This window comes from Conger conger, chromosome 14 (assembly GCF_963514075.1).
Source record: "Conger conger chromosome 14, fConCon1.1, whole genome shotgun sequence".
NCBI classification, from domain to species: domain Eukaryota; kingdom Metazoa; phylum Chordata; class Actinopteri; order Anguilliformes; family Congridae; genus Conger; species Conger conger.
The window spans coordinates 14,741,446-14,761,671 of record NC_083773.1 but is presented as its reverse complement, the minus strand read 5'-3'; the positions used below and the strand labels follow the sequence as shown (position 1 = coordinate 14,761,671).

General features: G+C 44.8%; 1 protein-coding gene across 1 annotated transcript in view; it reads left to right on the top strand.

Annotated features, from left to right (window-relative positions):
- Positions 1–20,226, top strand: part of tex264a (testis expressed 264, ER-phagy receptor a) — a 75,755-nt gene that overhangs the window by 1,259 nt on the left and 54,270 nt on the right. The window contains exon 2 of the mRNA XM_061218609.1: positions 16,277–16,498. Coding sequence (XP_061074593.1) covers positions 16,277–16,498 — 222 coding nt within the window. The remainder of the gene's footprint in view (positions 1–16,276; positions 16,499–20,226) is intronic.

Here is a 20,226-nt window from a genome sequence, read left to right as displayed (position 1 = left end):
TTTCACTGCTGCAGTTTGAAGAAAGATAATGAGAAAATAGCCCCATTGTGACTGCTTTAGATAATGAATAAAGACTCCTGGTGTCAAATTACCATTTTTTTCCCTTCTTTTTTTTTGGCTTTTCTGGCATTTAGCAGGCACTGAGTGACCTACAAAACTCATGTTAAATGTTCAGGAATCAAAGTGTAGCAATTCCCTCAAGAAAGAAAGCATTGTCCCAAGAGAAACTGCAAGTACAAGAAGCACAGACTGAATTGACTTGTCAATGACCATACTGAACAAGAACAATTCTGCCCTACATGAAACTACATTACAGGAACAACAGCAAAGACTCACAGGCTCACAGGCAACAGAAAAGTAGTACATATTCAGGGGAGAGTTGTAACCAGGCCTCTCCTCATGGGTCCTCCTCATGTGTTTTGAAGCACTTTGCACTGGAGGAGAAGGAGCACAAACATCCAGGAGCTGAACTGAAACCGGCTTCCTAAAAGAACAAGATGAGAGATGCTGAGCTTTTATTTGGGCCCTATTTTAGCTGTGGGCTGCCTCATTTTTTCCTTTGCCATGTGTGATTCATGATGGTGGAAATGAGCCACTTTGGTAAGAGCCACCAGACAGAGACTTGGAAGAGTCTGTGTGCTTCTAATGAAAGACTCTGCAGGGCTGCTGGAGGTTGCAGTGGAAATCCTGTCTGGAGGGGGAAGAATGCTGCTCACCAGAGTGCAGCCAAAGCCCTCATTTTACTGACACGTTGACTGGCTCCTCATGCTTCTGGGACAGAGTTGGTTAATGAGTCTCTGTTGCTGTGGCGGCCATCTTAAATGTTAAATCCAGGAAGATGAATTAATGCGCTATTGCGTTTTTGACTGTTTGGCTCTGTGGTGTAAGACCCTGGGTGGTATGTGAGCCTTTGGGTGCTGAACACACTTGCCAGTGTGGTAATGAGTGGAGTGCTTCTGTCAGAAGCTGCTGGCACAGTGGGCATGAGAACTGCGGTTTGTACTGCGCTTATTTGTATTGATCCTATGCTCCCAGAGTAGTTTGTTGTACTTAACACTCTGCACCAAAGCATAGTCAATGGCTGTCTATCAGGCTGGATTGGGTCTGGTCTGTAAGTTGCCGGTTTAATGTGAACTGAATCATGTATCACTAGAGATCATGGGTTTTTTCCCATTTCTTTCTTTCCTTTGTTTGTTTGTTTTCATTTTATTTTAGCTTCAACCAAACTCAATCTCAGGCATGTCTGGACTTGCTCTTTACTTGTAGTCAGAACTCTCCCTACCATTGGTTAAGGAGTTGTATTTCAGATTTCAGCATTGCTTTCCTGCCAGCGAACATTGACCCCCTTTCCAGCTGCAGCATGTTAGGGGATTTCCAAAATTGTGTTATGATACCTGCAGCGCTGTACTACAGGAACTTGCAGATGTTTGTTGTAGTTATCTCTGTAAACAGTCATTTATATTTTAGTGTCTGCTGTAAAAGTGACAGGCGCCGGGCACTGTGGTAGAAATGCAGTGCACAGTTTGTGTTTAGAATCTGGAATCGATGTTAAAAAGTTAAAGTTAAAAAGTTTGTTAATTCTCACCTTGCACAACACACAAGAACAAAAGGAGACTGGTGTTTGATTTAATTGAATTCAGTATGATGCCTGTGGCATTTCCCTTTGTGAGAGATTAGACCAGGACTACAGTTCCCACTCTTTTTTTTTAACATATTCATAATTATTTATTTCAAAATGGAACAAATGCATTCTGCAAAGGGCCACTCATTTGCCTGGGTTTATTTATTTATTTATTTAAAAAAAAAATGTTTTACTTGAGTAATTCCAGATGTACTGAATACTTTGCTCTGTGGAACATTGGCAGTGCTGTTGTCACAAGCTTTTGCTTAGTCAGACAATAACAGTGTGTGTGATGACAATTAAAGTCCAGATGAGAAGAATGTGCCGTATGATGTGAGAAGTAGGGACAGTTCTGAAGCAGTGTTGGTTTTTGGGACCCACCACTGACATTTGCAGTGCTCTCCTGGGGAAAAGTGCAGAGCTGTGACATGCATTTTCTACACCCTCTATCTGTCATGCATGCGTCGCCCCACTGCCACACACCGATCGTCTGTGCAGTTGTGCAATTCATAGGCAGCCCACCACAAATATAGCTAACTGTGCCATTGCCACCAGGTAGAGGTTTTGGATAGATGATTGGTTGTGATGGAAAAGTGAGGCAGTGCACTGTCTGTCACTGAATCCCATGAACAAGCCAAAAGACTGGAACTCTCTGGTTGGCTCAAATCAGTGACATGTAGTAACTCCTGTTCTGTGGCTCATGAAGCCTCAGTCTCCCATCACCTGCTGATGTTATAGTATTGTGGGTGGCTGTCGGGCCGTGATGTGTCTGTTATATAGCAGCCCTTTTCTCCTGACTATTAGGAGACTATTATATCACCCTGTCCCTATCCACTCAGGCATTGAAATGTGTCTTTCGGGAACGGGGAGATGATTCTGAGGGTTTCTTACCTTGGAAATGAATGAATACAGTACACCACAATATACTAAATGTTAAATACAGCGTGACAGTTTCTTCAGGATCCTCCCATGACTGTTTTTGGTAACACTGTATTATTCCATCCATTAATTTACTGGGTAAATACAAGGTAGCTATTTATGAACTAACTATTTTGATTGACTATTTTGATTGAATGTATTTACACAGTGCTTACTGACTTTGTTTCATATTACTTGCCACTGAAATGAAAGTAGTTACACAGCTACTTGTGTAATTATTAGGTAGTTACCCAGTAAATACTAGGTCATTAACAGACTGTAAAATAAAACGTTACCATGGTTTTTTTTTCCCTCCAGCTTTAAACCATTTCATTTATTGCTGCAAGAAAAGTAAATGGACTCTTCTACAATTGTTTATCTCTGCTGTTTAATAACATTCAACTGCATGTAAAAATGTACATGACTATAAAACATTTTATAAAAGCTTCATTATATGGGGCGATTTCCAAGAAGCTTGGAAATATGGGGATGTTTTGCTGAGAACTTGATGAAATACACAATGGGACACAATCTGGGCCTTTGTATTTCGATTGGGGAGCTGGAATCACTCTTAAGTTTTCCGTACTGTGTGTAAGGCATTTCTGTAAGGTCACTCCTGGCCAGGGACATTGTAAAAGTATGCCAAAGATAAAGAGCACAGTGTTATAGCTATCAAGTACTTGCTTAGTAAGCAGCTAATCTTATCTGGTGCCACTTTCCAAGCAGGCATTGTGTAGGCTACATTTTCCATTTACAAGGTATGACAATGTTTTGACTCGGGTGCTCTCCATAGGTTGTCTTGACTGTCACCTTTGCTTATGTGGATCCCTGGTGAAGTGACATTTTCAGCTGTGCCTGAAAATGATTGCCTTGTTAGATCGCTGACAGTAATTGCATCTGTGAAAATGTATGTATGTATCTCTATATATATATATATATTTATTTTATTTTATTTATTTATATGTGCACAATGTAAATTAAAGTAAGATTTAAAAGTTTAAAAAGGAAATGTATTTGACAATTAACTGGCTAAATATTCATGTCATGATAAAGTGTAGAAATGCTTCCACTGCATAAACTGCATGAAAGATGGGACTAAGCTGCAGGATATTGTTATGCTAACATTGCTGACAGCCAGAGCTAAAAAGTAATACACTAGAGACATGGTGAAATGGCGGGCATAGCTCATTTATGTGCGGTTTCAGTAATTGGTTGAATGTCCTATTTTTAAATTGCATGGAATGGTCTTTGGGTGATTTGGGAAGGAAAAGGAAGGAATGGGGGAGGAAGAGGAGAGGGTGACATGGGGGCGGGGTTATATTATAGATACAGTATGTAGGAAAAAGTACACTGAAAAATGTTCAGTATTAAATCAACTCTTACAGATGACATTCGGTCCCACTCTTTTACCGTGTAGGTTAAAACTAGAACTAAAACTAGAACCCAGGTGCAACACTGAAGCAGTTACGTTACTGAAGTTATTTGACAAGGTGCAAAAGTAATACCTATGATATCATTACGGTATTTAAAACTATTTAATTTGGTAGTGAAGTAGTTTCTTGTTTAATTGACAGGCGTTTGGCAGCTGCTTGGTTGAATTCATTGTTAGCGATCCATCACGGCACAGCATTGTTCTAGCAGCAGCATGCTGCCTCAGCTGTCCATCTGCAGCTCACTCCCTCTCCTGTGCCACCGCTGCAACTATTGCTTTGGCAATAATGGCCTAATGGCCAATAAATGTTTTGGTAATGAGGTTTGCAGCTAAGAGCCAGCATAATGGTGCCGTGGATAACACCATCGTTTCACAACAACAATGTTTGCATCTTTTACATTACATTACATTATTGGCATTTGGCAGACGCTCTTATCCAGAGCGACGTACAACAAAGTGCATACCCATAACCAGGGATAAGTTCGCTGAAAGACCCTAGAGGGAAGTACAATTTCAACTGCTACCTGTACAACAAAGATAAGGACGAGGGCCCTTTTTTTTTTTTTTTTTTTTTTGAGAACAAAGAAACAAACAAACAGAGCAAAAGTGACCAAAGTCAACTATCCAAACACTGCTTACCTAGCCAACTAAAAATACCGATACACAAAGCAAGTCACAGATACAACAATTAAGGTTCACAGGGAGGTAGGGAGGGATGGGGAGAGGTGCTGCTTGAAGAGGTGTGTCTTCAGCTTGCGCTTGAAGGTGGGGAGAGATTCTACAGTTCTGACCTCAACGGGGAGTTCGTTCCACCACCGTGGAGCCAGAACAGACAGTAGTCGTGAGCGTGATGTGGAGGTTCGGAGAGGGGGAGGTGCCAAGCGGCCTGTGGAGGCTGAACGAAGAGGTCTGGCAGGGGTGTAGGGTCTGATGATTTTTTGTAGATAAGCTGGGGAAGACCCTTTAACTGCTTGGAAGGCTAGCACCAATGTTTTGAATTTGATGCGAGCCATGCCAGGCAGCCAGTGGAGGGAAGTAAGCAGGGGGGTGACGTGTGAGTATTTGGGAAGGTTGAAGACCAGACGAGCTGCTGCATTCTGGATGAGTTGGAGGGGTCTGATGGCAGACGCTGGGAGGCCAGCCAAGAGGGAATTGCAGTAGTCCAGGCAGGACAGAACCATTGCTTGGACCAGGAGCTGGGTCGAGTAGGGGGTGAGAAAGGATCTTGCATCTCCTGTACAATTTACTTGTGGGAGGTACATTTTTGGAGGAGTTTAGGATGGAGGTTGGGTGGTGAGGCAGTCCAGACTACACCCACCCAATCCTAACATTGCTTTCATTACATAATTTATGTCTTATGTGAAATAAATATGTGCTATTATTGTTATCTACATGACTTTGAATTGATATTTGGTGAATGTGTAGTGGATACATCCCTCTGTGGTAATCCATGGTTATTTCAACATTTGCATCCACTTTACAGTCATTTTAATTGGTGTATTTTGGATGGCTGGCGTATGCAGTCAATTGGATAATGAGAAAATTGAATTGTGCATTTTGAGCAGTATGCTCTCATAGAGATTTGTCTACCTCTGTCATTTCCATATCGCCTCATTAGTTTGACTACAGTACACTTTTTAAGTGCCCAGGGCACAGTTTAATATTATTAATGTCATATTATTTAGTATTTCAGTGGTTGGGCCAATCTAGGTAAGGTCCCTAATACGTCAATAATGATTTGGGTTGCAAATCTTTCCTCCATCTGTTTTTTATTTAATTTTTTATCTCAATACCACTGCCTAGTGGTGATGCTGTGGCATGACACAGCTTTCGCTGATTCCTAGACTGTTCTATATTCCTATATATTTTAATCATACAATTAAGTTATATGAATCAATGGACCTGCTCATCAACTCTGTGGTTTTTATTTTATGAGACTGTAATTAATACCCATAATCAATTTTAAGACTTGGCCTGCTCTTTCACGTGTACTGGTCACTCAAATTATGTTTACAGGAATTTTGATCACCACTAGATGGCACTGATGAACTGCAGATTTTATAGCCGTTACATTTCTTAGAAAGAAGGATTTACCCTCGAATGAGCTACAGGATGAACAGTACCTTCCTCAGTCCCACATCTGTCTTCCTTATTTTGCATCTGATGTAGTCCGACATTATCAGTAAGCATTCATATTTTAATCATTGTGGAAGCTGGATTTTTAAAATTTATTTATCAACCAATAACTTGTGAAAAATGTATCCAATTAATTATTTCTGTCTGATTGTACGTTTCTTTTGTGGTCTCATTTAGTGGTGCAACTGTTGAACAAAGAGCCTCTTGTTAACGTGATAGACTTTATTTGGGAGTGTCTTGTTTGGAAGTCCTGGGTGTCGTAGGGGAAGACGTGTGGACCTCAGAAGGTAGAGGGCACCGATAGAAGGTGATGTCCAATGGTTGGCCTTTCATAATGGTGGACATCTGCTCATGTGGATTGTTCTCAGAATCATCTAGTTTGCCTATCTCTGAAATATTAGCACAGTTTATATTTCTGTCAGCACTGGCTCTGGAGTACTGTTACTGTTATGGGATTATCGAAGGGTAACCTCCGTACCAGGCAGTTAAAGGATCAGCCCCTGTATATATTCAATCCCTTATAAAGACCTATACACCAACAAGACCCCTCCGTTCTGCCACTTCGTGCCGTCTGGCACCTCCCCCTCGCCGCACCTGCACTTCACGCTCACGACTGGTGTCTGTCCTGGTCCCACGGTGGTGGAATGACCTCCCGGTGGATGTCAGAACGGCAGAGTCTCTGACCTTCAAGCGCAGACTGAAGACCCATCTCTTCAGGCTACACCTTTCCCTCCCCAACTCACAATCACCGTGATTAGCCTTAGACCGTAATGGCACTTATGTATAGATATCATTACTTGTGTAGGTATTGTTGTTTTTTTTGGCTGTTGTATTGTTGTCTTCTAGCTGCCAACTGTGGTATGCTAGTTTGAAAGTTGATTGTACTCTTCAAGGGGGAACAGTACTGTACTCTCAGGTCCACTTTTGCACTTGCTCTTGTGTTTGATTTGCACTTTGTTGTACGTCGCTCTGGATAAGCGTCTGCTAAATGCCACGTAATGTAATGTAATGTAAACAGCAACACTTAGCATGTCCCTCACTGTTGGGCGTGTGAATGGATCTCCAACCTGCATAACATAACCTGCCCACTCTGGAAATCAGTCTTATTTAGTTGTGTCCTTTAGTTGTGTTCCTGCTGCCTGTCTAATAATACTAGAGCAGGGCTGCCTAACCCTGTGCCTGGAGATATACCATCCTGTAGCTTTTCACTCCAACCTGAACTAAGTGCACCTCATTCAACAGCTTGAGATCTCATTGAGCAGCTAATTTGTAGGATCTGGTGTATGGAGACAGGAAAGCGTGTGAGTGCCTCTGCTCGTTGCCCCATCCGTCCATCGCTGCTTCTGAAGAGCAGTTCCACAGTCTCCACGTCAGGGCCTTCAGAATAAAGGTCTCCAGAGCAGGGCCTTTTCAGAATAAAGGTGTCCAGAGCAGGGCCTTTTCAGAAGAAAGCTCTCCAGAGCAGGGCCTTTTCAAAATAAAGGTCTCCAGAGCAGGGCCTTTTCAGAATAAAGGTCTCCAGAGCAGGGCCTTTTCAGAATAAAGGTCTCCAGAGCAGGGCCTTTTCAGAATTAGGGTCTCCAGAGCAGGGCTTTTTCACAATAAGGGTCTCCAGAGCAGGGCCTTTTCAAAATAAAGGTGTCCAGAGCAGGGCTTTTTCAGAATAAAGGTGTCCAGAGCAGGGCCTTCTCAGAATAAAGGTCTCCTCAGAACCTGAGCTGGGTGTACTCTCCTAATTCTGCACAATGAGTGTACTGCCCATTACTGCTGAAGGAACACATCAGCAGAGTGGGATGTTGCAGCAGCTATCTCTGTAACGTATTCTCACACTGTGCACCAGCTGAGCTGCTCAGCCGCTGCTCCATAGGATTACATCACTCGCGCCGCTGGCTCAGGCAAGATGTAGAAGCACAGCTAACGTAAGGAGTCAGCCATTTAGTGACGAGGTGCCGAGCTGGCTGTATGTAGCCCCACTGCGCTGCCTGCCACAGTTAGCCCTGGCACATCACTTCACTGGGGGCTAAAGCTCTCAAAAGCCCCACCCAGGATCCCAAATAGACACTAATTTGACTTAGTCTCTGCTCATTTATTCACAGCCCAAACTGGGCCTCCGGCTCCTCTGGTCGTTTCGTCAGGCCGTGCTCGCTCCACCCTGCGTCTGGGGCCGAACGCCGTCCTGAGTGATTGGCGTCCGCCGTTCCGATGCCAGCCTCGAGGTGCCAAAGCACTCTCTCTTTTCCCAGGCTCCCAATTAGCCCAGACCCTCACTCTCACAGACCTAACAATGATGGCTCGCTCTGTATCCTGCTCTGCCATCTTAATTGGCCTGATGCGTTGAGCTCATTAGCGTCCAGCCCGGAGGGGCTGATATGGGTGGGTTCTGAAGGTCAGCAGCTCCAGCAGAGAGCTGTTTAGGTTGCTATCAGGGACAGGGCTGCTGAAGAAATGCTTACTTCACCAACTTAATCCTCTTTGACTCTGAATGGAATTAGCCGGGATGAATTCCCTGTCGGCCGGGGATTTCCACACGGTGTGGATGGCGGAATAGTATTTGGATTTGTCGGCCTTTGTGCACTTGATTGCTTTCTCTTGTGAACTGTTCAGGAGAAAAAGACTGCAGGCCAGGGTCCAACAATGGTTAGCACAGAGAACAGGGGGTCACGGTGACTTTCCCTGGTCCTCTGCTGTGAAATGCCGGGAGCAGGCTTCCTCATGTTCTATTTCTTGCCATGCCCTGGGGAGGTCTGAGGTCAAAGGTCAACTCTTCTTCTTTTTCTTCTCTGTCTTCTGTGTAGGGCTGAAGGTATACGGAAAGATATTTCTTGTGGTCTACAGGCTGGTGCAATGAGTCATTTGTCTCGCTCTCTGTCGCGTCACTCTCTCTGTCTTTCTCTCTGTCGCTCTCCTGTCCTATTGGCTCTGTGATTGGTTGGAAGTGATTAATGCACTTTCATTTGCATGTGCATTTATTCCAATGGATAACTGTGTCTACAGTATGCTGACTTCTGGACAGGAGGTTCAAATCCCAAACTGGTCACCCCAGTAGTACAAAGTACAGCGCTGATTCAGCTGAGCACATGCTTTAAAGAATGTGAAATATTGCTGTTTCGCAGTTAATCCAATAATAAGCGCTTAACAAATGAACAATGTACCTGAAAGCCCTGCCTCTACCAGTGCGGAGTGAATATCAGATATGGGCAGGGATTGGGAGTGTGATGGTGACATTAAGAACAGGCATGCTGGGTAGTGACCTTTAAGAAAGCCTGAGTGCTCTTGGTCTCCGGCCCTTACCTGGTGTCTGCGCTGACTGCCCCTCTCACTGCAGGATAGGTGCAGTAGCCAGTCCCGCTCCCCTCCCCCCAACCCATTATCCTCCCATTCCTCTCCTCACTTTTCTTCACACTCTCTACTATCCCCTCGCTCTCCCTTTTATGTACGGAGCCCAGGCCTCCCATTCTTCTCCTGTGAAAGCTCCTTGCTTCTCCCTCACTGCTGCCACGCCTGCTGTGCCTGCCAGCACGCTCAAAACCAGGAATAAAGAAACGAGTCAATAAGGAAGTTTGGAAAAAGACAGGTTGGAGATAAGCATATGAGGCTAACAGAGTGTAGAGTGCCTGCCTGAAGCCAGAAAGCTCGTCTTCTCCGGTAATTACCCGTGCCAATACACCCCGGCTCTCCTGTTTAATTATCTGGGAAGTGGCGCTGTGCTCCCTGCCGGGATAGCGCTCCTCTCCAACCGACAATGGCCAAGTCCCGGCAACGTCTCAAACGGTGTCACTGCTCCCCTTTCCCATGGTCCCCTGCAGGTCCTCCATAGTCAGCTGGCCTGTGTATTACATAACGTATCCCTCTTGCTTGTGCTAAACCTGCTGTACAACGCAGAAGTGATAATGAGATTAATTTCTCTCAGGGCTGTAGAATCAGTGTGAATGAATGTGGCTTTGTAGAGATGTAAAATTTCCTTTTTGTTGGTGATAGAGCTAAGCATAATAGCATCAGTTCCCCGTAAAATAAATGGTGGCTGAATTGTCTGCCCTTCTGTAAGTGTGACTTGGATATGGCCATTTTCCATGGAGGTTCACAGGTGTGTTGTCACTATTCCTGGAAGCAGAGACCAGCCTTGCTGAAGACTGCAGGGAATGTGGACAATGGAGATGGCTTTATAAAAAAAATCTGTTTCTTCCCACACTCAAACTGCAAACTGGGAATAAGTACTATTTACAGTCAAAGTTTTTGTTAATTAATTTCTTCTAGTCATTCATTTTTCATTACACAACTAGTAGAAGTTTCCTACTATTGTTTTCTATGAAATTGTCTTCTGCCTTTGTTTTTTTCCTGTGGAGTGTTGTCTGAGGGGACCAGACAGCTGCCTTCACCTTGGCCTTGTAGAGAGTCTTGTCCTTATTGATGGTTCTCTCCTCCCTCTTTCCTGCCACACTAATCGATCTCATCAGCTGTGGTTACTCCCTGAGATTGCCCTGTCGGCTGACCCTGTTCATGACCATGCACTCTGGCCCTGTGTTGGCTTGTCCGTGTGCAGCAGCTGTAAACCCTTTGCCTCACTGGCCCTGAAGCTTTGTTCTTTGTGAATGACTGCGTTGGTCTGGTTAAGGACTTTTTCTAGTTAGGGGGAGTACCAGGCTGTGGAGTGATTGCTCTAGAATGGAAATGCCTGTGTCAGAGGCACTCTATTTCCAGGAGTTTCTTCAAGAATCCAAACCAATTCTGGAAAATATCAATAATGGTCCATGTCTTAACTTGTATCCACATGTCAAACATCTGACAATGCACTATTTGTGATCTGACTTCCGTGATTCTCTACATATATATTTTAAAACCTTTTCTATGCATCTGTTGTGTATTTGGTATCATTCCCATTAAGTCATTGTGTATGGGTCTATCAAGGACTATTCTTCTTTATATCGTATATGTCCTGCCATAGAATTGAACATGTGAATGGGGATCTACTGTACAATGCTACGTGGATGATCCCTCCCACCTTGTGTTTTGATGCATCTTGTTGGTATCATTTCTTTAAATGATGTCATGGGGGAGTTGTGGTGTCTGGGAGATGCAGTGCTAGATGAGAAGCTCTTGGACATGCTGGTTGAGACACTAGACTGCTTGTCTGTAAATCCACCGCTAAACTCAGACAATTTACAAACACACACACCGGATTCAAAACACTAACCAGATTTTATTAGGGTGCAGGCTCTAGTCTGGTATTCTCGGTATAAATCCGTTGACCTACTTCCAAGGTGACCTCCTCAGAGAGGTTTCAGAAGACTAACTCTTTGTACCCCACTGTGCCAAAAAGGGAAACATGAAGAGTGGGCCAGTTTTTCACCCCCAGCAGTACTTCATCATCCTGGCTAATGGGACACCCCCTAACCACGGGAAGCCCCAGTGATCCCCAGCCCCGCGTCATCAAGCCTGCAGCAGCCCCAGGAGGTCCCGCGATAGGGCTTCCACCCTATAAATCACCCCTCACGGACAGAGCCCATCGCTCAGAGTCCCCTTATCTACCCCATCGCTCAGAGTCTGTTCTCATCAGAAGGGCTCAATGACATCTCCAATTTCACCAAACTATGTTTTATGAAACATGTAAGCGTGGTTCCCATTTTAGAAAACGCCGTCCTGGAGCTTTTATTTTTTATGTTTTCGGTCAACAAAAATGAACTGCGGCCCCATTTTCAAGAAATTAATATATTTTGTCAACAAAATTCTGATTATTTCAAGAAATGACAGCCACGCAGTGCAATGGGCAAAATTAATTTTCTGTGCAGAAGTGGGCTAAAATCTCACCCAGGTAGCATTTCTATCAGATTGTATCAAGGGCAAAGGTTCTCACTTCTTCAGTTGTTGATGCTAACAGCCATAATAGCTGACTATGGCAGACTCGCCCTGATGAAATGTCATGAGTCAGGTCCCACGGCCCACAGTCTGATAAAGTATGCAGATTTTCTTTGGCTTTTGGTGCTCCCTTAAATGGAGCTTGTTTTTTTATCAACACGGCACACTCATCGCTGCAGAATAACCGATCCTGCCAGAGGTCTGTCTCGCGCCGAAGCCGCCTCGCGTTAGCGATGAGCAATGAGACGTGTGCTTTGGGGTGAGGGGGTACGGTGTCCCTTGGGGTGACACTTCTGAGGGGAGGTGTGAGAGGAAGATGAGAAAAGTAAATCCTTGTTATGTGTCCTCTAATAAAGAATTACATCTGCCGGATGCTCGCTTTCTCTTTCTCTTTATTTATTTTTTTCCTTCAGCAAAAATAAAACCCCCTCACACATCCATTTGGCAAATTGCTGTGGAAATGACCCTCCTCTTCACCTGGTCCCTAGAGATTGCAGCAGGAGAGGCAGGAGGAGAGGAAATGGATGACTCCTGTACTTCTGAGATTCTCTAAACCCAGGCCCACATTCAGTATACCTGCTATTATTTATATTTTACCCGGAGTAACCAGTTTAATCAAATGTTACATTTTTTTATTGCACATAAAATATTTTTCTTTACATGTAGTCCCTGCTGACCTCATGGGGGTTGAGGGGAGTCATCGGCTCGATTGAATCTGCTCCTGTGAGTCAGCCTTGTGAAAAACCTGAGGATATTGCTTGTGAAACAAACAGACCTTACTGTGAAAAGAATGACATGAGTGCATTTGAAATGGCGCATCTTCTCACATTTGTGTAGCACATGCATATACATGATTTCTCACCTTCTTTTTCACCAGTTAGAGTGTGTCCAATTATTATGCTCTGGTCTTGATTGCCGTCTACCCAATGTTTCAGGTGTCTGTCGGCACATTTCAATGTCCCTGGTTAAGGTTTAATTAGGCCATGCTTCTGTACTGGTCCTTCCTTGGGTGGGGGCTGAAACAGGGAAGGAAAGGGTTGTCTATAAAGCAGATCCTTGGATGGAAATAAGGAGCTTAACCTTTCTTGAACAGTGTTGAATTGCTCTGAATGAATAGCATCTGTACATTGGCTGAATCACCTGCAGTTACTCAGATGAGTTGGGAGATGGGGGGGCCTGTAGTCTACTGGTTAAGGTACATGGCTGGGACTCGCAAGGCCGGTGGTTCGATCCTCGGTGTAGACACAATAAGATCCACGCAGCTGTTGGGCCCTTAAGCAAGGCCCTTAACCCTGCAATGCTCCAGGGGAGCTTAGTCTAAATCAACTGTAAGTTGCTTTGGATAAAAGCGTCAGCCAAATGACATTGTAATGTAATATAATGTAATGGGGGGGGGGGTTGAATGTTTATTGTTGAATTTCAACGTGAATGGGATGGCTCCCCCTCCATGGAGAATGATTAGTTGTGTGGCCAGTGTCCAGTGGGGCTCCAGACCACACTGGAACAGCTTGCATTTGGAAGCATCCATGCACTATGCTTCTTCGTTTAAGCCTATTACACCACCCAACAGCCTGAGTGAAATGATGATAATTCGTATCTAATTTCAGAGTTGCCTTTCTGAGCACAAGCACCTATATAAACAAAATATCAACACGGCAAAGCCACACTGAACGGGCTGAGTTATAGGTGTCGTACAGATGTGGATTGTTGTGTTGGCTCAGCTCCACTTCTCTCCAGTTGGAATATAAAAGTGTTTTTCGCCCATTTTTTTAAATTTATGTGTCTGATTCACAGTGTCTGTACAAGGACAGCTGTGCCGCTCCTCTCCCTGCCGGGGAGGTTAGGCTGACGAGCGAGGGAAAGGCGACAGACTCCGGTGACAGATTGCCGGATGTCATCGCATTGGTGGCATCAGCTATCACCCATATGGTGGCTTTGCCAATGGGGAATTTTAACTTTTTTTATTTTTTTATTATTTTTTTTTAGTTTTGATTTGTTTTCTCTTAAGAGTTTTACAGACATGTTGTGCCACCAGCCATGCTGACATGCTTTACTGTCTTGCCAAGCACTACAAGCTGAAGTTATGCGGAATGATTGACTGACTAGTGCTGCTTGGAAAACGTATTTCATTTAAAATGTCTTAAAATGACACTCCCAAAAACCCCTGCTCCACTAAAACATTTACTGGAACCAATTTTGCCAGATTGAGCCATCTGTTTATGATCTTTCAATTGTCTCATTGCGTGAAGGTCGGTCCATTATTTTGTGTCTTTTAACAAAGGCATGGGTTCTCTGTTCATGTCCTTAGTGACAATGGGAATGGCAGTATAATGATAGGGCAGGCCTCTGTTCAGGTACTTTTTGGTTCTCAAAGACTTTTTGAGTTCATAGTTGATCCTTATTTCAGAAGGTGAGTTCAGTAGCAGGCTTGAAAGTGGAACTGACCTGTCTGCACACACATCTGCACACACAAGGAAGCATCTGAACAGGCATCAGATTAGGGTGTTTCACTCCCTGTCAACAAACAGGAAGAGTATTCGTCAGGCTCTGTGAGGATAAAAGTGAAGGGGGTGATAGATACGTATTGGTATTGCAATAATAGGCTATTCATTAATGAAGTTGATATTGTTAGCACGCACATGGAAAGAGAGAGGGAGAGCGAGTGGGAGCAGAGGAGAGTGATGGGTAGTAAAGAGATGAGTAATTGGGAGGAGAAGTTGTCCTGCCTCATGGTGAGCTTGTCGGAGATGTGTTGCTCAGCACGGAGCACCATCTGCTGATATCTCCACTGATCCCAAATGCCAGGCTTCACAGATGGAGCAAATCAAATGGCAAGAAAAGGGATGGTTCCTTTTCCACTGACCCCCCCCTCACTCTCAATGTGCCACTCAAACCAGCCTCCTTTGACAGCCAGACAGAATGTGGCTTTATGTCTGATTCATAGTCTGGTATTTGGTGCTGTCCCCCCCCCCCCGCACTGCTCCTCTCCTTTACTCCTGTGCTGTTCCTAAATCCCACAGCCTTAAGGAAATCCATTTGACATAATGGTTTTTGGGAAAGATAAAACTGAAAGGTTTGGCAATTCTGTCATTATTCTGAGGCTGTGAAATGAGCGTCACTCTCTGATTGACTGTTCCCTGATTGGTTGAAAGAGACCTGTTTGTCCTCCATGGTTTTTAGTGGGATTGTACGTGGGTCCCATCATCCAAAGTGCAAAAGGGGTCAAATGTAACAACAGTAAAGTAGTGAGGTTGCGGTATGCTTATAAGTTAACTTGCAGCTGTTGAAAATGCCTGTCTAGGCCTAATGGAAAATATAGCTGCCATTATATATACTTGGGGGAGGCATGGCTCAGGCAGTAAGAGCAGTCGTCTGGCAGTTGGAGGGTTGCCGGTTCGATCCCCCGTCCGGGCTGTGTCAAAGTGTCCCTGAGCAAGACACCTAACCCCCAAATGCTCCTGACGAGCTGGTCGGTGCCTTGCATGGCAGCCAATCGCCGTCGGTGTGTGAGTGTGTGTATGAATGGGTGAATGAGAAGCATCAATTCTACAGCGCTTTGGATAAAGGCGCTATATAAATTCCAACCATTTACCATTTACTACTTCAGTACTGTATGTGTATTGAATATGAAACATGCCTCACATTGAGCTTTTTCTCTTTTGACTTTTTGTGAAATGTTTCATTGGATAAACCTACATTTTTCTACTTAAATTTGTTACACCTTGCTCTATATTTTTAGATGAGCATTTTTTCAGTGTACCTTTTTAAAAATTCCATGGGTGTGTCCCTTGATTGTGCACTTGGTCAGCATCTGTTTTATCTTTGGAATTAATGGTTCTGATCTGAAATGGCAAAAAATATTTGATGGTTTCCTTTGTACTTGTAAGATATGTTTTGTAAAATTCAGCATATAGGATTCTGTTACATGCATGTTTTTTTTAAACATAGCTTTGTTTAAATAAGCACATATCCATATCTCCCTTGCATGCTTCAGAGTGTGATGGATAGCTCTATGAAATAGTTTGGAGCCGATTGTGTATGGGGTATTTTCTTTGAAGCACCTTCTTTTCATTGCATTGAGTGCTCTGTCAGCCTTTATCTTAATGCATTGACTGCCATGCTGACTGCCTCATGTGCTGGTAGCAAATAATGTGCTAGGGTGATATGGTATTTTAACAAGTTGAGTCAGCCTTGATAACATTATTTTACAGTGATGCATTGCATTTTATGCATGTATTCTACATGTAATTGCGTGGACTGTCAGGGCTAAGCTTCTGTCCTAACGGTATGTCTCTCTCTCCCTCTCGCTCTCTCAGGTGCCTGATGAGAAGTGTCGATATGCAGTGGGTAATATTCTGAGTGAGGGAGAGGAGAAGCCGGATGAAGAGCTTGTGCGCCAGTACAGAAAGTTTGGCTTCAACATCTTCTCCTTCCCAGAGGTGAAGCATGCGGTCTCCACCGCCTTCCCCAACAGGACCCCTCTGTCCTACTTACTGGGGATCTACAGGGTCTACCCCCTGATGACGGACTACATCAAGGTAGGGCTTCTACACGCCCACAGCACTGCTCATCACCATTGCCTGTTTAAAAGCACCCATGATAGGCTAATACTGAAATCATAATTTATAATGAGCAAAGTTATGACTCTAGGGCTCAGAAATCTGCACCGTGTGTTGAGATGCAGGCTAGGGAATATCTATTGACATTTATTTCAACCTTTTGTTCCGATGGTCTTTAAGTCATCATTCACCATTTAGTGTTATAAATGGGCCCATGGCTGATACCTTTTTTGTGTAGAAAAAACATTCACTCTGGTTGCTGCCGGGCTGCCTTTTGTAATTGTGCTGTCTGAAGGTGTTCCCACCTTGCTTTTTAATCGTTTTTCTGGATCAGCTTAAGTCATGTTCTGGTGGAACAAAATTTAAAAACAAACTGAAGCAACAATGTTTAATGTAATATCGAATTACAATTTACACTGAAACACATTGGTTGGCATGCCTTGGGAAATGCTCTTTCTCAGTGCATTATGTTGTGGCAGGAGATGGGAGAGGCGGGCCTGTCATAACCAATCAAATGGCCTGTTCAGCTTTGAGGGAGAGAGACTCACTGGATATGTTTAGAGTGATAATATAATATTGCTGGAAATAGTTTTTTCAGCTCCACTTGGGGGTGAAGACCTCATTCAAATGTTAATGGTAATACACTGATATTTTTAATTAAATGAAAGACAAACAACAACAGAAGCTTCAAAATCTCAGACGCATCTTGTCAAAATGTCAGCCACGGCTTGGTGTTTCTTTGTGTTCCCTTATCTGTATATTGCCACTTCTGCATTCTGCCCCAAAGGATTTCAGCAACATATCACTTTATCTGAAGTGGCTCTTGTTTGTCCAGGTTTCTTTTTTTGTTTTTATTTCCTACCTCCCTGATGAAACAGCCAAGAATTTCCCAAAAATTTTGCACGTGTGTGGTAGGATCAGCTCAATGCTGTGAGTAGAAATCAGACCCGTGCCACCCACTGCCTGATGGGCACCAGGTCCCAGATATCTGGTCTGGGATAGCTAGCCATCCTCCTAAAACTTGTAGACTGTCACATGTCACAATCATGTCACATTTGCTTACTTTTTTGGACCATGAAAGCTCCCTTTTAATTAGTCTGTAAAACCATCCGGTTGTCAGAGTGAGATACAGATGTCTGTGAAGTAGCTTCCACCAGTTACTGCCAAAAAATGAACAGCGCAACAGGGCGCTGGCAGCAGGCCCAAAAGCCCTTTTTTCAGACCACGGAGTGCAGGATTAAAAAACAGAACACAAGGCCTGTGTTTTGAAATGCTGGTGCCAGCCCCCCTGACCTGCCCTGTTATCAGTTGGAGAAGAATGGCACTTTTAGAGTGGCATAATGACGGACAGCCAGCGAGAGAGTGGCGTGAGCCTGTGATTACTGTAAGTGCAGTGCAGGCGCTGGTGATGCAGCGTTAATCACAGCTCTGTGACAAAGGGTGATGCCTGTGCCGGCCAGAGCAGGGACAGCTGGGTAAGTCAGCTAATGAACAGGGCGTGGCGGGCCTCTGATGGGCTTTAATTACCCATGCTCCTCTTGTGCAGGTGGCCGCGTGGCGTGGGGCCTGGGGGTGTCTCTCGTCCTGTAAGAAAGTTTGCTTTTTCTCACCACGGTATTGCCATCTGGACTGCTGTCACCCTGGGCATGTGGAGAGTACCTGCTGCACGTTCACTGGTGTTCTGTACTTCAAAATGGACGCCGTTGTCTCCGGTATTGTCGTCGTGGCCATCGTCGTGTTTGCTGGAAGCGTTGAAACGGTTGCCCTGGATGAATGTCCGCAGTACTTTCTGGCAGAGATTGAGCTCAAGGCTTGCCTGCCCTGCCTTCTATGCGTATATACCCCCCCCTCCCCCAGCTCCTCCCCCTCCCCCTCCTCCCTGAGTGCCATCACAGTTATCATCCCCACTGCCTGCTGGGAACCAACACATCCCATCATCTTTCATAAACACCAACAATGGCCCCCCACCTCTGTTCCTCATAAACACCTCCCTGCCCAGTGGCCCTGACCCTGGGGAGGGAGAGAAGGGTGGTGTGAGCTGTGAGCAGAGATGAGTCTCCATCGAGCCCAGTGGGGAGGGAGGAAAACAGAGGGAGACTTGGGGAGGGTTGTCAACACGGCCCATCTGTGACCAGTGTGTTCCAGATGAATAAACATAGTGATTCTGTATCGCTGTGTGTGTGTGCGCACGTGTGTGTGTCGAAGTGGTGACCATGTACATGGATGTATTTATGTGCATGGTTGTGTAGGGGTGGGAGAGCTCTCATGAGATATATAGGGGGGTAACACAAATAATGGCAGAATATTAAACGGATTTAACTGAGCTAGTGATGACACGCTGATTTCTTTTTCGGAACTAAACGAAAGCGAGTTGACTTCAGGAAGGAGAGGCGGGTGGTCGTAGGCGTCTGAGTTATTCTTGTGGCGTCTCGGAGTTGAGTCACTCTTTACCTGCCGCGGTTTTGGAAGCGGAAGGAGGGTGTGGGGGACGGAGAGGCTCTTTGCCTCTCGCTAAAGCCCCTCATGGTGTCTCAGCACTCAGAGCTCATGGTACACAGGGGGGCCATTATTAAATCACACTATGGACTAAAACTCACCCATCTTGTGGGTCCAGGTTAATGTTGATTGAATTGAGTGAGGGTATTCGTCACAAGCGTGGTCTGGTGTGTTCCCTCCTGCAGAGACCCTTCTGTTACCATGGTTTGCGTGCGATGGATCATCACAGATTCCCCCAGCCTCGCCATCAATAATTCACGCTGCCCCCTCTCCTATCGTCCTCCATGCTATATTTGTTGGATGAACGGGGGAAATTGGTCCACACCATTCATATTTGATGCGTTGCTCTGATGAGAAGGTGAAAGTGAGCTGGGCTTTTGATGTCCTTTTAGAAAATAACCCCCACTGGAGAGCTGACGGACAATCGCCGTCCAGGGTTCTGTGCAAAGACTGATTTTGGGTTCCTCAGACATCTAGAACATTCTCTCTGCGGGTTCAGTTGATGTTCCACACTCACCAATGCCAGTTGGCAAGACCAAACTGTCATGAAACTGTAGAGGGTTTGTCATACGAACTTCGATGAGGCAAGTGAGTAATATATAGGAATTAGAGTGAGAAGCCTCCGATATCCTTTTGTCTGTAACGTTGTTAAACACACACCTGGCCGTGATGTTGTATGAAATCACTGTGTTTTCCCTCTAGTGCACCACCTACCTTGCGTATCATCTCTCACCACATTGACACAAGCCCTGTTTGACTGACAGCATGTGCTGGCTTTTCTATAGCTGTATGGTATTTCATGCGCTTTAAATACAGCTCGGAGTGATGCCATCCGTGTGTGGATTCTCGCCCCCCCCCCCCCCCCCCCTCCCCCCCTCCTCCTCCTCAGCCTCTCTCTTCCCCATCACCTTCACATCTGTCTGCATCAGAATAAACGCAGCCTCTGTTGAATACTCTTATCGAGATCGAGGCAGTTTAGTGAGATTGGCCCCTTGCTCTCTTTACCCATGGTTATTTTGTCGGATTGGAGATGGGAAACGGTTGCTGGTTGTTTTCAGCAGCTATATTTAACTTGTTTGCCTGGAGAGAGGGATGATATGTGTATAGCACATCCTCCTATAGAGACGCACAGAGAGAACGTGTCCATGGTTACGCTTTCGCTTGCGCGTCCTTTTGCATGTGAACCCCACCCCCATGCCTTCTGTTTCCTG